Below are 18,402 nucleotides of genomic sequence, written 5' to 3' on the forward strand. Positions count from 1 at the left end.
CCTCAAAGTCATGAAGCGTAGCGAACACGAGGCCGACAAGAATATCTTTCTGTCTAAGAAGGCAGAAAAATCGTACGGCATATTCTGGTGTCCTGAGCTTGTCCAATATAATTTTAGTAAAGAGTACAGCATTAACTACAACTGCTCGTGGAAACTTCAGGCCACCCCTCGTCATCTTCGCGATTAATGCATTCTCAGGGTCATCTAGATCGACGTCTTACATCACAAGGCTTTCACTGCAAGATGCGCATGTCAACTTTTTTAGAGCTGCATGGGCACAATAGCCGGCAACATATGTTAGTGCCGGTAGCCTTGACGTTTTTTTATCAATGTCAGAGTCAGTCACAGTGACGTGAAACTGGCCGTTTCCTGAATTTACACTTGTGTCCAACGTGCTCGCGCTCGGTGGTAGTAGCATGTCCAAATCTGGCAGGTCCAGAACCTTCTGCAAACGCTATTTGTTTTCAGCTTCATATATCTGCCTTATAGACACGTGGTAATTGGCACCGATACTTTCCAAAGCGATCCTCCAAGCTATCAGTTTGAAATTTGCCCAAAAGAACATACTCTAAATGAAGGTCTTCGAGACAGTATATGGCAAGTTCGTGCAAGGCGTGGGTAGTGTGGCTGAAAGCTGTGTGCGTTTCACGTGTCAGGCGGCCATTGTCATGTTTGAGGCTTCCCCAGTGATCAAGCCACTGAACTATTCTCTCTAAGAATTCTAGTTGAGGACATGACGATGAAACTATTAGACCTTGCAACTGATCTCGCAACCGCTGTCCTTTTTTTTGCGTCTTGACGTTAATATCCACCAAGTCAAAATGGTGTCGACATATTGAGATGTTTCCTTTGCATGCTGGAACGTTGCGACACTCAGAGCAGCAACAGTAGGTGACTTTACAATCTTTAAGGCCAGTTTAACGTTCTGCCGTTTTATGCTCGAGGGGTTCAGTGCCTTCAAAGTGAGCGTTGGCGCTAGCTTCATGAGCTCATGCTTTTCAGCTTCGTGCAACTGGCATAATACCTAGAAAGATGCTGTAAGTACCTTTGGTTCAGCCTCATCACTCTTTGGTTCAGGAAAGTACATGCATTGCCAATGTTTCTTTGATCAGTCAGTTATTTCTTATACACTTTATTATGTGAACTGGGTCCACCACGAAAAACAGGGGTCGTGATGGGTCAGCAGGATGCTGGTAAACAATGCTGACACTTGCCGTCTTAGCGAAGTAGGACATGGCTTTTCTGATTATAGAGTTATTGTCCGAGATCACTGCGATTATTCTAAAACCAGGTGCCTCTAGCTCAAGAACAATCTTCCGAGGGAAGTCGTGCAGCGCCTTAGCATCGATTTGTGCCACAGGAAGAATGTGTACAACATCCTTGTTTGAAGAAAGCAGGCTCTGTATCATAAATACGTGGGCAGTTTTTCCTGCAGTCGATGAATTTACCGCAGAACCAGTAACAAAGCCAGCCTTGTAATAAAAAAATTATTGAAGGTGAATCTCATCAATCATTAACGTTACAGTCTTTGCATGCTCTTTATATGTGCTTACAATACGCTATGCACAGGAAAGAAAGCTACATTCTTGCTGCTCCGTTTCAGGGCGTACATCGTACGATGAACACAGTCTTCTGATCGTATCAGGATGCGGCATTTTAAGCTTCATCGAACTTCTCAGGAATCTGTATGCATGAGGTGAATTTGTGAACAAAAGGCTAGCAAAAACCAATAAATCGGGGGGATATCAGCTAGCATTATTCAAAACAATATCAACTTGACTCTTCAAGAATTTAAGCACTTCCAAATACCATTCTTGCAACTCGCGTGAAAAATGTTTTCCACTTACTTCCTCAAGCAATATCGAAACCAGTGTCAGTAGGTGACGGGCCTTTTCGGAACGCTCAGTGCTGATATCCTTATGTGTATGTTCGATCATGTGTAACACACTTTTCAAATCTCTCAAGTCGCACAGCTTTTCAGGAACTAACACATTACCACACTTCCTCACACGCCTTTCACCAAAAAATACTTCGACGCGCAGGTCTGTGGACACGATCACCGAAGTACGGACTGCAGGAGCAGATTGAGTGACAAGTCCAAAAAGAAAACCTTGGAGCCCTTGTTCAAAACTGTCCAGAAGTCCGAACACTGAAAGCTTGGCAAGGCCTTCAGCAAGTCCGCAAAGCTACCAACCAGATTTTTGCCGTCCTCTTCTGCTTGGGTTTGCTGAGAAAGCATCATTGCTTTTTGCAAATATATGGCTTCCAAGCGCGCTCTTTTGGCAGCCGGCGCTTCTCTAACGCACACTTGCGGACGCGATAAATAGGCAGGGCAATTGGGAAACAAGCTCGGAACTGCAGTTTTCTTCAGACGGATGTTTTTCGTGGCAACTTCGACACTTTTCCTGTCTTGACGTCCGTGTAAGATGTCGTCTTCAAGTAATCCGATGGCAAGAAATGCTTTTCACAGAGCTGAAATAAAAAAAAACAAGCCGTTAAAGGTATGAAGCTCGAAGAAAATGTTGAATTTACAAGCGCGTCGACAGGTGCAGAGACCCATCTATTGTGCACGCGTGCACGAATACATCGCGCACTATGCTGACGAAACCCATTCGTCTGGAAACCCAGAATAACCACAGAGAGAAGAAATACTTACCACTGTGTACTTCGTCGGCGAGAAGTCCTTCCGAGGAACTGCTCTCGTCCATGCTTCCCGAGTGGCTCGGTCAGATGGGAACTTGTGCACTCGGACACTTTGTCCTCCGTCATAATTGGACTTGCAGTTTGGTGCGCAACAACAGCCAGGCATCGTTGCGCTTCCGTGTACGACGAACCACGCACAATCGAAGAAAAGCAATCGCGTTTACGGTGCAGCATGCCCCACCCAAGCCACCAAGCAAATGCTCCACGCGTTGCCACTGTAGCGTTGCAGCCACAGAGAAAATTTGTTTTCAGAACGCGCGCGCGTTCTAGAAACGCGGTGCTCCCCCATCCACGGCTACCATCCGACTCTCGTGACGTATTGACAGGGGAGAGGAGGTGATGCGGAGGCCTTAGATTTTTTTCTAGGTGGCTTTGGCGTAGCCCACTCTACCTCACTCCACCCCTCCCCCGAAGCGCAGACGAGATCGCCCATGCGGCTGCAGGTGTGGTGGTGGCGATGCAGCGCATGCAGAGGCCGTTGTTCTTTCGCTCTTCCTCCACTTTTCTCCTCGCTCTTTTTTCATCTAAGGCTGCGCTACGCTTTTGCTCGGTTACGACGTATAACTCCGCCGTCACTCAAGGCAGGACTGCGCTCTAAAAACAATAAGGGCTCATAATAGTCGTATCAATTCTGATATGGTTAATAAGTATTGATAAGCGCTGATAAGTGTCGGATAATATTTGATAAGGTTGATTAGGATCCTATCGATTGCGATAAGCTTGATACCGACCAACAAGGGCTCATAAGTGTCGGATAAAGCGCGATGAAGTTGATAACAGCCGATGTTCTGATTCCGTGGCACGCGTTGGGGCTGCGGCCACTCCTCAGATAGTTAACGAGTCGCAAACACCAAGAAAATTAAAACTTTATCCTGTGCATTAACATACTCGTAAAAACGCGGTGCTGCCACAGTAGTGCAGCGCGAAAGAACAAAAAAGGCGCAGGTCGCGTAAACAAGGCACTCCGAGAGGGAGAAAGCGAGAGCGAGGGCGCACGGGGCGAAGGAAGAATAAGGGACAGGAGAGGAGTCCAATGTTGGCATGCGAAGGCGGCGCCCGGGCGGGAAACTTGAAATGGACGCGTGGCAGCACACTCCCCGTCTGGTTACACATATAACCACTATATGATGTTTTCAGTCCTCACAAGGAATAAACAGGACTGTCTCAGTCACAGGACGGAGAATCGTCTTGATCACTCCCCGTGTTGCCGTCTTGATTTCCACCTTTCCCACCTTGCCGTCCCCACTCGCAATAACGTTCACAATGAGTCCCATGGGCCACTCGTTGCGGTGAACATGGCTGTCTCTCAGGAGGACGAGGTCACCTGCCTTGAGACTCCGCGTTGGGCCCTGCCACTTGCGACGACTCTGCAGGGTGGTAAGAAACTCGCGTCGCCAGCGGCACCAAAAGGCGTCGGCCAGCCACTGAACCTGCCGCCACTGTCGCCGACATATATCTTTGTCATTAAAGACTGGTGGCACTGTGTTGCCGCCGACCTTCTGGGTCAGAAGCGTTGCCGGAGTCAGCACTGCCCAGCACTCGGGGTCCGTTGAAACAGGAACGAGGGGTCGCGAATTTACGATCCCTGAGACTTCTGCCAAGAGGGTTACCAAGACTTCGTGAGTAAGGTGACGAGAGGTATTCTCAAGAAGCATGGAGTCCAAAATTCGCCGTGTGACTCCTATCATCCTTTCCCACACTCCTCCCATGTGAGAAGCATGAGGGGGATTGAACACCCAAGTGCATTCATGGTCTGACAGGAATGTTCCTAGCTTCTCGCGGTCTGGGCCACTGGTGCTCACCTTTAGTTCGGTACATTTGCTTTGCCGGGCCTCTTTTGGCAAAGAATCTGCGGAGCGCATTAATAAAACTTGAGGTATCCATGCTCTCGATTACTTCCATATTAACAGCACGGATACTCATGCAAGTGAAGAGCACGGCCCACCGTTTACTGTTGGCCTCACCGCCTCTGGTTCGACGAGACGTGACTTGCCACGGGCCGAATACATCTAGTCCGACATAAGTGAAAGGTGGCTCGGTGCTTAGTCTTTATGCGGGCAGGTCTGCCATCATCTGCTGTAGCTGCCTTCCTCTGAGCTTGCGACATGTAACACAACTGTGTATATATGAGGCGATGCTACGCGCAACTCCAACGATCCAGAACCCAGCTGCCCTGACTGCTCCCTCAGTGTAGCGGCGTCCTCGATGTTTGACCTGTTCGTGATAGTGCCGCACAGCCAGGGTGGTGACATGATGTCGCCCTGGCATGATGATGGGCTTCTGCTCTTGCTGGTCGAAATGGTTGGCCCTGCCTAGTCGGCCACCGATTCTCAAAAGACCGTCGGAATCAACCCATGGATCCAGTCTCCACAGAAGGCTTGACTTCGGTAGTCGCTTTCCTCGTTACAAGCTTTTCAACTCCTCTGAAAAGGCTTCCTTCTGGACAGATAGAATGACGACTGCCTTTGCTCGGGCTAGGTGTTCTGCAGAAGGTCGCAGTTGGTGAGATGAGCTGTTATGTGGGCAGTTTGACACGTTTTCAGAAGTGCCCCGAATTTTGTCCACTAGCCGTACAAGCGTTGCAACTGCGCGAGTGAACCCGCCGTGGTTGCTCAGTGGCTATGGTGTTGGGCTGCTGAGCACGAGGTGGTGGGATCGAATCCCGGCCACGGCGGCCGCATTTCGATGGGGGCGCATGCGAAAGCACCCGTGTGCTTAGATTTAGGTGCACGTTAAAGAACCCCAGGTGGTCAAAATTTCCGGAGTCCTCCACTACGGCGTGCCTCATAATCAGAAAGTGGTTTTGCCACGTAAAACCCCAAATATTATATTATATTATTAACTGCGCGAGTCAGCGTAATCTAACTTGAGAAGCGCTCGAACCACTTGCTGCCGAGTTGTTTCACGTCCACACTCACTGGTTGCGAGAACATTTGCCTGGGGCCGCACCTCCGTGTCGGAATACGCATCGACCAAGTCGAACTTGCCCTTCAATACCTGCGAGCAACGTTCTTGAAGATACAAAATGTCCGGGCCTGTCAGCCAGGTCGATCCTGCCATTTGGGCTGCTGGCACAGACCTGGTTCTGAGATCCGCAGGGTTGATGTCAGAAGGAACATAGTGCCATTGGTCTGGCCGTGTAGAGCTCCTTATGCGTTCCACCCTGTTACTGACATACACAAAAAACCTTCGCGTCTCATTATGTATGTAGCCTAGGACGACCTTGCTGTCAGTATAGAAGTTCACAGCATCAAGTTCCATATCTATATCACGACTTATAAGCTCTGCTAGCTCCACTGCCAACACCGCGCCGCACAGTTCAAGCCTTGGGATGGTGTGTAACGGATGCGGTGCTAGCTTAGCCTTTCCTATGACGAACCCGACATGACACGCACCATCTGGATATGTCACTCTGAGGTACGCCACTGCAGCCACAGCTTTGGTGGATGCGTCGGAGAATATGTGCAGTTCCTTCTTCTCTGCGGTAGTAAGTGAGGCAGGGGCATAGGTGCGAGGTATGTCCAGCTCCTCGAGTCCTTGCAAGAAGTCTTTCCACGCCTCCCAGGCGGCTTTCTTTTCGTCAGGAAGTGGGCAGTCCCAGTCGCATGTCTCAGCGACTAGCTCTCCGAGGAGGGACTTTCCTTGAACGATGACTGGAGCAACAAACCCAAGTGGGTCATACAGGCTGTTCACCACTGACAAGACACCGCGCCGAGTGAATGGCTTTTCTTGGATTGGAGTCGTAAATGTGAAGACATCCTTCTTCAGATTCCAAGAAACTCCCAGACTGCGTTGGATCGGCTGTGAGCCATTGCTCAAGTCAAGATTCTTCAAATCCTTGGTACGGTCTTCTTCTGGAAAGGCTTCCAACACTGTAGGGCAGTTAGAGGATATCTTGTGGAGCTTGAGGTTTGATGCGGCCAACATCTGTTGCGTGCGGCGTATTAGGCTGATGGCGTTCTTGTCGTTGTGGAGACTTCAAGCCATCATCGACATAGAAATCCCCCTCGATGAACTGCCTGACGTCACTGCCAAATTCTTCCTCTCCTTCTCGTGCTGTTCTCGGCAGCCCGTACGTTGCGACTGCTGGTGAAGGGCTGTTTCCAAACACATGTACCTTCATTCGGTACTCCACCACGTCACTATACATGTTGTTGTTGCGGAACCACAGTAATCTCAGATAATTTCGGTGGTCGTCTCGTACCTGGAAGCAGTAGAACATGTGCCTAATGTCCACAGTAATGGCCACGGGCTCTTTCCGGAATCGGATGAGCACTCCCAGCAGGCTGTTGATCATGTCTGGACCGGTAAGCAGCACACTGTTTAGAGACACGCCCTTAAACTGTGCACTGGAGTCGAACACGACTCGCATTTCCCTGGGCTTTCGTGGGTGGCAAACACCAAAGATGGGGAGGTACCAACATTCTTCTCCTTCTCGAACCGATGGAGCTTCCTCGGCGTGGCCGTTCTTGAACATCTTGTCCATGAAGCTCGCGAATTGTTCCCTCAGTTCTGGCTTTCTCTTCAAGGTCCATTGGACAGCAGTGAGGCGTGACTCGGCCAAGCACTTGTTATTCGGAAGCCAAGGTCTTGGAGAACGAAAGGGAAGAGGTGCTACCCAACTGTTGGATTCGTCCCTTGAGAACTTGTCGTCCATCAGCTTCAAGAACTTCCTGTCCTCGACGGAAAGGGAAGGTCTGTTGTCATCCTTCGTTGTTGGAACAGCGTTTCAGCGACCCTATCGTCACAGTGGTCATTCCTAGCAGCGTTCTGAGCTGGTTGGAAGCATTGTGTCGACCCTTGCGTGTCAGCGAGCTTCTCCTTGACCAGAAAATGATTCTGGCATGGCTCGAAAAGGGAAGGACGTCCATTTTCAAGGACGTTTGTTTTGAGGTTGCTCACAGAGTCCGGTGTGCGACTTCGACTTATGCAGACATTCCCCACGATGACCCATCCCAGATCCAGTCTCTGAGGAAATGGAGCATCAGCCGGTCCGTTGCGCTGTTGTCGAACCTTGTGTACTCTGAGGATGTCTCTCCCGATGAGAAGCAGAATCTTGGCCTCTGTGTCCAAACAAGGAATGAATTTAGCTACAGCTCTGAAATGAGGATGATGCGATGCCACTTCCAGTGTTGGAATCTCGTTCCTGTTGTTAGGCATCTCGTTGCACTCGATGAGTGTTGGCAAGGGTAGCTTCACGGAGCCATGAATGTCCTCAATGAGAAAGCCGGATGCTCTTCTACCTATCGCCTCTGTAGTCCCAGCACATGTCCTTAGTGTGTAGGGGGAACTGTCACCATTGAGCCCGAAAATGTCGAAGAACTCTGTTCTTGCAAGAGACCTGTTGCTCTGGTCGTCTAAGATGGCATACATTTTTTCAGTGTTGTGAGGCTGAGCCGAGTGACTAACTTTCACCAAGCAGATCTTAAAGGAGGATTTGCCACCGCTGCTTTGACCGCAGACCTCTGTACACTTGGATGACACCTCAAGTGCGGAATCTTCGTCTAGGCTTACATCTTCAGAGTAGTGATGAGCCACAGTAGACTTATGGTTGACATTTCCGGCATGAAGTGCTGTGGCATGCCTCTCGCTACCACAATCGTCACATTTGAGAACTGTTTTGCAGCCTCTTGCAAAGTGGCCTGTTGAAGTGCAGCACCTGAAGCATATCCCATAATTTTTCAGCAGAGATTTTTGTTCATCCAGCGGTTTTTCTCTGAAAGTACGACACTTCCGGAGGGGGTGAGGCTTCCTGTGCAGAGGACAATACTTGGTTGTATATTGCCACTTTGGTGCGTTCGAGGGCGGATGGTCGGTGCCTGCCTCCACGTCCGTCAGTTGCACTGAGATGGGCGTTCTTCTCGTGCCGTCATTCGCTGCCTATCTGTCTGCTCTTGGGAGCCTTGAAGGGGTGCCACTTGCGGTGTTCAGTTTGAAGCTAGGATCGTTTCTCGTTTTTGCTTGGTCCCTGAAAAAGCTGGCATAGAACGAAAAAGGGGGAAATGCGACCCGATTATCTTGTTTGTACTTCGAGCCATTCGCTATCCACATGTCTTGCAAGCGCTGCGGCAGTTTTTCTACAATGGGGTTTACCCCTCTTGCCGTGTCCAGATAGGAAAGCCCAGTCAGGTGAGGGTCACATTTTGCAGCCTCAACTTCAAGAAGCAGGTCTCCCAGCTCTCTCAGTTTCTCGGTGTCCTTGTCGGACAGTCTGGGGAAACTTGCGATTCTCCTGAAGATGGCCTCTTCTATAATTTCCGGACGACCATAGCATTCCTCAAGTCTTTCCCAAACAACCTCTAACCCGGCTTCGGGGCTGTCGACGTGCACGGAACGCAGCTGCTTTGCATAGCTCGACGACTCGGTACCAAGCGATTTTACGAGAAGGTCAAGTTCGTCGCTTGCCGTGACCTCGAGAGTCCGTGTCATTCCCTTGAATGTAGATTTCCACGCCCGGTAGTTCTCAGGGCACTCATCAAACTTCGTAAGTGAGGTACTCACAAGGTCGCGTCGAATCAGATACTTTGCCATGGCGGTCAGTTCTGGGGCGTTAGCTTCATCTCCCTGCTGACGAGCAATGTTCTGGGCGATTCCTTGGTTGTGAGCGCTAGGAGGGCATGGACCGTGGTCTTCAGGTGCTTCATGAACGTTCTGAAAGACGTAATGCTCTCCGCCGTCATGCCGCTGCGATTGCTGGCGCGGGCCAATACGCACGTGAGCCTGGTCAAGCACGTAGTCAAAGGTACGTTGAGCGCGGTCTTCGGATGCCTCCTCGACAGTCCGACCGATGTGATGCTCCCCGCCGTGCTGATCTACGGCAGCCTCCAGGATCTCTGCTTGCGCTTCCGCGGCGGCCGCTTCTCTATCCAACTGCAACACATGTAACTCAGTGTCTAGCTCGACTTTCTTGCGTTCGATCTCCGCGGCCACATTTTGCTCTTGTTCTTCGAGTTTGGCCTTTTCCAGTTTCGCCGCGGCTTCTTCATAAACTCGCGCCGCGGCGGCCTCCGCTCTTGCTCTGGCGGCGAGCATGCTTGACGTTGTCGAGGCGGTCGAACGCTCCGAACGGGCTGAGCGCGACGAATACCGTGACTGCACAGAGCTTGCCATTTTCTCAGAGCATGCGAGACGAGATTGGTCCAGACTCACTTGAGCAGCAGGCGACTTGCGGTCTTGCGACGCCATGCCGTGTGTGGCTGCGAGGCGAAAATGGAGCTTCGAAGCGCGGAGCCAGCGAGCCGAGCCGCCTAAGCCTAGGTGCTTTGGAGATACGCGTGAGACGCCGACTCGGCGTTCATCGCCTTTTTACTGTTCTGATTCCGTGGCGCGCGTTGGGGCTGCGGCCACTCCTCAGATAGTTAACGAGTCGCAAACACCAAGAAAATTAAAACTTTATCCTGTGTATTTACATACTCGTAAAAACGCGGTGCTGCCACAGTCGTGCAGCGCGAAAGAACAAAGAAGGCGCAGGTCGCGTAAACAAGGCACTCCGAGAGGGAGAAAGCGAGAGTGAGGGCGCACGTTGAGAAGGAAGAACAAGGCACGGGAGAGGAGTCCAATGTTCGCAGGCGGAGGCGGCGCCCGGGCGGGAAACTTGAAATGGACGCGAGGCAGCACAGCCGATAAGGCTTCATGAGGATGGGATCTAGTCCGATAAGGTTAGTAATGACCACAACACAACAGTACTGTCAATCACAAATAAATGACGTTATCAACATTGTCTTTATCATTGTATTAATTACCGCATGTTTTTGGAAATGTGTGATATGAAATGATGTATGATGCTATCAATTGTATAACCATATGCTTATCCTTCTTCCTTTTTGTCTCTTTGCAAAACATCATATGTAATTGAAATAAGCTCTTTGTGCGTTATGTTCTTGCCATTCTTATTGCTGTTAACATAGGTCCATGAAACTCTACACTTACCAAGTACCCTTTTGTATTTTTATGTAAATACTTGTACTACAATGTCTACAAACCCTTCTAACCCACTCCTGTAAAAATCCCTGATGGGATTGACAGTATCACAAAATAAATGAATAAATAAATAATAATAAATAAAATAAGAGTTGATAAGTGTTTATACTGATCCGATCAAGTTTGACAACGTTGATAATGAATCCAGGCTTCGTGGAGGTGAGCAAGAGGCACAATGCCTACGCATCCTTAGACAACCCCCTTTTAGTTTTTCCATGAATTTTACCACTGCCATGTTTTAAGACATCATCATTTCGCAATGTAGCTTTTGTGTTCATAGTGAACACCATTGGCCATAGCCATATTTTATTACATACATGTTGCGAGCTCTGCGGCGACTGTTTCAGGTTCATTTGCACTGACTACGCATCTGACTCTCATATAATTGCTCCGTTGTAAACTCAATAACACTGACCTCATGTTTACTTACTAACCTTACATGGCGCCTATGGCACAGAACACCAAATTGATTATCATTCAATCCCAGCCATGGCGGCTGCATTTCGATGGGTGCGAATTTTAGAAAAAAATGTTCCAATACAGCACATTCTCTGCATGTTAAAGAACCACAGGAGGTTCAAATTTATCTGGATCCCCCTGCCACTGTATGCATTAAAATCAGATGGTTCTTTTAACATGCAGAGGCGTAGAAGTTATTTTTTAGTTTTTAGAACAAAGCTGGAAGGTCATGTTACAGTAACGCGTAAATACAGTATATCGGCATGTTCTGGCTGTATGTGCCTGATTATTACCTTCTTTTTCTCCTGTTTCAGGAAACAATGGGTGAGATTTTTGAAAGCGCCCCGTAAACGACATGACTTTGGTGCAACGAGCTGCACCAGAGCAACTTTCATAAACAACTGGTTAAACGCCTGTTATCCCAGATACTCTGCCTCATTACTAATAAAACGTAATTTCATATCCTCACTGCATTGCAGGGACCAAAGCACATGTGTTCATATTTTGTGTGTCATTTTCCTGAAGTATTAGTTTTTTTTTTTTATTGCGGCGATGTATGTCACGATTTAAATGCCAGGCGCAGAGTGCCTGCGTTTTTCGCAGCGGGACGAAAGGGAGTTGAATTCAATTGAAAAACATTCATTATATAGAGGCAGGGCTGTGGAAGCAGGTGGGTGGGGCCCCCAGTCCAGGGTTCCATTGGCCTAAGCAGCACGCCGCGCTTGGCGGAGGAATGCCTCTTGGGTCTCCTTTTCCTCGCTGACGAGCCTGATTTTCCAATCCTCCGTTCAGAATTTTTGTGCCGGAATCGGAGGCATAAATATTTTTGATGGCCTGAGCTCGCATTCCAACGTAATGTGGGCGAGAGTTGGGCGTGGCCTGCGCACCACGGCCAAGTGCCGACGCGTGCGATGGGGTGTACGGCATTTTTTAACCGTACGCGTGGGTACGCATTTGCCTGGACGCGGCACCACTCATACGCTTCGTGTGTCAAGGTTTACGACTAATTGCATTGCACCACCAGCCCTATTCCTGGTACATAAAACATAGCTGTACATTATCACGGCCCGTGCTTTTCTCTACATTGCGGATAACTCGCGCAACTCACCGCGATTGTGCACTCGTTTTCTTCTTGTTCTGCTATGCACCAGGACGCGAGATCAAATCCAGGCCACGGCGGCAGAATTTCTGTAGAGGTGAAATGCCAAAACTGGTGTGTACACTGCTAGGAGTGTATGCTAAGGAACTCGACGGGATCAAGATCAACCGAACTCGTGGACTGAGGCGAGCCTCATAATAATATCGTGCTTTTGGCACGTAAACCGTCGCAATTCTTTTTTCTTATACCACGCTGTTGACTCTGTTCATTTCAATCGTTGAATACGGTGCACCTGTTCACAGATTGTGTGTTGGTTTTTCAGCCAAGGTCCCTAGTAGACGGTTCCGCCAAAGCAGTACAGCTTGTGGCATGTTTAACAAATGATGCGTTTCCCTCTACATCATGAAATCGTCAAGTGATTTTTCCTGAACCGGTGTGCCCTCTATTGCTTTAAGCCAGCTGTTCCACTGCCATAATAACGCTGGTGCAGAAAACGCTACGAGGGAAGAGGGTTCAGAAACAACTTTTGGACTAACTTTGGTCACTGCGTATTTGCCAGTGCGTACGTGCTGTCTCCAATAAATGTCCTTGACGTCAGCTTGGGTCCCAAGGTATGTGCTACTGGATAGGCACCATCTTCAATGAATCTCTTTGACGCCAGCATAAGTCGCAGGTATGTGTAACTAGGTATGTGCAGTTATGTACCGTATTTACTCGATTCTAAGCACCCCCTTTTTTTTACGATCGCGATGCCCAAAGTGAGGGGGGGGGGCTCAGATTCGAAAAATATAGAATGACCCCCCCCTCCCTCTTTCCGCTGTGACATCACGACGACACGGGTGCGAGAAACAACATCTTATTTTGCAAACATTCAAAAGACAAATCGGTGCACACAGTGAACCCACCGCTTGTGTCGGATGCTCAGTTACTATCACTGCCACTCGAGTTCGTCGCACTGCTTGAACCGCCGCTCTCAGTATCCCACAGCAGGTCGTCTTCCGTTCCGTCGAAGTGGTTTGTGATCGAGCAGTTCCAAAATGATTTGACCACAAAGTCCACTTGGACCCGTTTCCAAGCGTCCGAAACACTCTTTGCGATAGTTGATGGGGACGCTTTCTGTAGCTTTTGCCATACATCCATATATAGTCAGGCTGTAAGGCGTACTCGCGCCGCGGACGCCGTGCCACCTCGGGACTCCAACGGCTCCGGCTCGATGACAGAGTGAGCAAGCGCCCTGCTGCCTTGGCTACGCGCGCTTCCTAAAAAAATATGGGGGTGCTTAGATTCGCATTCAAACTTTTTCCTCAATTCTTTCGCGAAAATAGAGGGGGGTGCTTAGAATCGGGGGGTGCTTAGAATCGCGAAAATACGGTAAATGTCCTCTTCACTGAACCTCTATGACATCAGTTTGGGTCGATGGTACGTTGCACAAGGCCTACGCCGATCTTTAAAAACCCGAATACAGCGTCTTACTAGGATTGTGTGTGTTAAAGAGACAAGCTCAGCGTATGCATTACGGACTGGTGCTCGTGGCTCCTAAGTATTAAAGCGCTACGTGACGCCACTGAAAACGGCGGAAATTAAAAAAATAAATAAAACACCGCATGCTCTCGCTCTCGACGAAACTTCGTTCCGAGCAAGAGATTCAAGTTGGTGCACACGAATGCGGTGAAATAAAAGTGACTCCAACACCTTGACACGTTACTTCAGTTCGCAGTGCCGCCTCTCTAAATGCGTTGCTCACAAAAAGGAATAGGAGAAAATAATAGAGGCGGGGCTTCGGCGTGGTAAAGGCGGGAAAAGAACACCGCTTACGGATGCTACTTCGGGCAAAAGGAGCGTGTGTCTCTGTTGAGATTGGCGTTCGCCTCCTGCCGGCATGTTAACGGCACAGTTGAATTGTTTCGTTTGTTTAAAAGTATGAACCGATAGGCACCGATTAAAAGTTATGTGGTGCTTGGGAGAATTGCGGTGTACAATCGGCTTGGTAGCAGTCGCCCACATTGGCAGCACGATGTCTTTCATTGTATGTTGACCGGCTTTGATGTAGGCGACCATTGTGTATTCTCACGACATTCCCTGTCCTTATAGGCTTCCTTACCACACATAAATATCCTTGATCGTCTCCTATAAATTCTCTTGCGCTGTGCTTGCCTAATTCTTGATGCGGCAGCTAGTAGCAGTGTCCTTTTGGTATACTTCGTTACCCGGCCACTTCTGCTACGCAACGTTTTACTCTGTAGACACACCAACGCCGCAACGCGCGGACGCTAAAGGTCGGCACTTGCGGTCGACACTGCAAGAAAGAAGGAAAATAATGGCGGGCGGCGTGTGCTCGTGGCGCTTACGGCACGCGCTAGCCCGTTATAACAGCCTGCTAGGATGGTCCTGTGATTCTGGCGCTTCACTGCGACCACTTGATGCGCGACAGTGGCGATTCCGGACTACGAGATGACGGACCCTAGCTACCTACCACCCTCAGCCAACCTTCCGCCTGACGTTACCTCGCGGCCACAGAGCGTCGCAGCTCTACGGCTTCGCCCGCCCACGTTCTGGTGCAAGGACACACTGGTTTGGTTCGGTTTCCCTTGGTTGTGCATGCCTCGGAGACTTCTCAGTATCACCACTTACTTGCCAACCTGTCTCATAAGGTTGCGAACGAGATGGCGGATGTTCTCGCTGCCCCTATTTGGTATGCCCCGTACCAGCAAGTGAAGCAGAGTAATTTGTACCACACTACGATGTCTGAGATCGCGCCTCCAGCACCTGCTCACCTCTGAGATGCTTGCAGATCACTACCCTTACCAGCTGCTCAACAGCATGTGACGGCTCCTGAACTCAATGGATGTTGACGCGAACGGTGAACTGTTCAAGGAGATCTTCCTGCAGCGCTTGCCACCATCCACCCGCCTTGGCCGCTGCAGTAGACTTGGCCCTCGGCCTCCTCGCGCAGCTCGCTGATTGAGTACATGACGGGACTTTGCTGTCGCCACTCTCTCTTCAACACCAGAGTCCTCTATTATGGCCCGCTTAGAGTTGCGGATCGATGAACTCGCCGTCTCCTACGACGCACTTCAGACGTCTTCTCATGATTAGCGTGACTCCTCCTCGTGCCCCAGCTGCCGTCCCGCTTCCCCGAGCAATCCCCACTCCCGCACTCTTCTATGTTGTCCTATTTCCTGGTACCATCATAGTTTTCAGCACTGCGTCCGCTATTCCATGTCCCAAACAGCAGTGGTCTGGAAATGCAATGCATGCGAGCTCACCCATTGGACCATCAAAGTCCTATAGATGTCCAACAGATGTCCGGAACGAGACATTCAAACGTCCCTAGGACATATTCAAAAATCATGTTGATCATTTTTGGATGCCCATGGGATCGTCCCACGCACGTGAACTGAAGTTCCTAGAAACGTCCCACGAACGCGACAATAGGATATTCGGACGTCCATATTCGGACGTCCATATTCAATGTTTAGACATCTAAATATGGGTTATTCTTATGCATCATCGCAGCTACATCCTAATTAGCTTTTTGTCAGGATGTACGACGCTTTTAGGACATCTTGTGTTACCACGGGTCCAAAGGACGTTTTTGGACACTTGGTTGTAGAATTACGGTATCCACAGGGTGTCATATTGATTATATATAGGGACGTTTCTCAGAATACGCCCTAGCAGAGCAGCAAGCCTGCTGCTTTTAACATACCATTAAAAAGGTAAGCTTCTCCTGGTTTTGTGTTACATTTAATGATTAAAAAGAACTATGTGGCTCTTGAAGATCCATCCCAGCAGTCGAATAAGGCGACCAAACATTTTTGTCATCTAGAAGCTGAAGTACCAGGAGACAGGCCAGGAATACAGCCCATCGCATCTCAATATGCATTCTAAAGAAGGCTGCAGTGTAGCTAAGCATTGTGCATATAATTATATGCTGCGGTAATACATTACATAGAACTTGATTAGGATGCAATAAATCGAAACATATAGCATAACCTACAATCAGTCAGGAGAAGCGAACTACACTTTTTTATTTTAAGCGAAACGGAGCTACATATCTATGTTCTGCAGGCTCCTAATCATTTGACAATCTCATTAAAAATACAGCATTTATAGTAATAGAACAGCAATATGCTGGTTCTGACAGCAACTTTCCTTTTAGTAACATCGGCTCCGGACTAGTTGGTACATGGCTTTTAGAAGTGGTTTTAGGCGCAAAAGATAAGACGCGGAAAACATAATAAAAGTGATGGGCCAGCGACACTCGTAACTCATTTTATTTTCTTCAATGCTTCCCTTATATACCCTCAGGCATGCGAACAGGAGCATACACGGTTGAGATCACATTAGATAAACAACCAAACCTAATCATATTCTCTCAGCCAGGAAACTAACCTCATTCTCGTCAAGACACAATGACGGAACGCTGATGTACTGGTCCCCAAACTTTCCGTTATGCAGCAATACTTTTATTCTGTTGTCCGCGTACTATTTTTTGTTCCTAAAAGCCTTTCTGAAAGCAACTTCCTTTCCTTGTGGTTCTATACAAACTAGCTGTACTCACAGTCACCAGAAAATAAGTAATCATTCTAACTCTGTGCAAAGAAAAAATGAATTATTCTAATGCCTCTACATCAGCATGGCTTTGTCAAACTAGCTGATAACAGTAATAATAGCGCAATATCTCCCGAATTACGATGCAGTGATTGCGATAAAAAATCAGCAGACAGCTATATTAAGTAAATTAGTCACCTGTATGGGTTGTTGCCGCATTTATTATAGCAAACCTTCCCTTACATAATAAATTAACAACCTTGATGTCGTGCGCAAAAACAATCATGAACACATCTCACTCAACGACAGGCGAAATTCGCTGTCGGAGCGCTGGTGTGCTGAAGCGAAGGAGCAGCGACACGCGATCGTTTCTTGCAGCTTTGAGCCAAAATGCGTTTGCGGACCTCGCTGAGCTAGGTTTACGCGAACTTGGACAATATACCTGCGCGGAAGCAGTGCTAAGGGGGGAACAGTGCACTGCGGTGCACGTACCCTGCACTGTAAAAAATTTCCGTAATTATACGGGGGATTTCCGTCATTATACGGAGGACTGCAAGTAAAAAAACGGAAAATCGGTCATTGTCACAAAAAACTGCAAAAACTGCCGTTAAAATACGGAAAGTGCTCTCCGTTTTCAGCTTAACGGACATTTTGCACGTATTATTACGGTAACTGCCCTGTTTTGCACGAAACAGACGGAATTCCGTATTATTATTATGCGAACATCCGTATTTTCGCGACGAAAACTATACCCGCATGCTGTCTAAATGAGCATGCACTTGTACTCGCAGAGTTCCATCCAAGAACAATTTATTGAACAGGCGAACTGTACACATTATGAAGACACGTGCAGACTCAGCCTTCTACCGAAAGCTTCAATAACAGATCGTATAGATATACATTGACGCGCACTCTCTCTCTCTCCATATATATATATATATATTATTCGGTGTAAACGCTGTGCAGATTATAATACAACATATATGTGTAAGTGGACGAAGTGTGGATACACGTTCCAATCTCCAATGAAAACAAACTTGCACCGCTCAGCTGCTGCATGGTGCGCTGACAATGACATCGGCGCTGTATGTGCATATATATATATATATATATATATATATATATATATATATATATATATATATATATATATATATATATATATATATATATATATATATGTGTGTGTGTGTGTGTGTGTGTGTGTGTGTGTGTGTGTGTGTGTGTGTGTGTGTGTGTGTGTGTGTGTGTGTGTGTGTGCTCATCAACACCAGGCGAGCGTCTTTGTGGATCGGGCGGCCAAAATTAATTATTTCAACGTCTCGATTCAAAGCGATGGTCCAACATTGAAGGCGCGATCTCACTCTTTTCATCAATGGAACATCCGTGGTCGTTCACGATCATCAATAGCGCGGCCACAACTCGTTTTTCGGTTTGTTGCTCGTCGTCTTTTCTGTACACCTGTATTTTTCTTTCGGGCATAGCATATGCATATGGGCTTAGTAACGCTGATCATATGCGCAAATATATGCGTGTTCTCGCAATGTTCTCAAATTAAGCGCTTTGTAGTTAATAACGCAGCATATATGTTTAAGTGAATGAAGAGC

The 18,402-nt window shown here is 48.2% G+C and overlaps 1 protein-coding gene across 9 annotated transcripts in view; it reads left to right on the forward strand.

Moving 5' to 3' along the window:
- LOC139059860 (uncharacterized) overlaps positions 1–11,632 on the forward strand; it is a 418,798-nt gene extending 407,166 nt beyond the window's left edge. For all 9 annotated transcript variants that reach the window (XM_070538324.1, XM_070538325.1, XM_070538330.1 and 6 more), the window contains one exon: positions 11,457–11,632. In XM_070538324.1, the coding sequence (XP_070394425.1) occupies positions 11,457–11,492 (36 nt within the window). In that variant the 3' untranslated portion in view covers positions 11,493–11,632. The remainder of the gene's footprint in view (positions 1–11,456) is intronic.
- Positions 11,633–18,402: the final 6,770 nt, after the last annotated feature.

This window comes from Dermacentor albipictus, chromosome 5 (assembly GCF_038994185.2).
Source record: "Dermacentor albipictus isolate Rhodes 1998 colony chromosome 5, USDA_Dalb.pri_finalv2, whole genome shotgun sequence".
Taxonomy (NCBI): Eukaryota; Metazoa; Arthropoda; class Arachnida; order Ixodida; family Ixodidae; genus Dermacentor; species Dermacentor albipictus.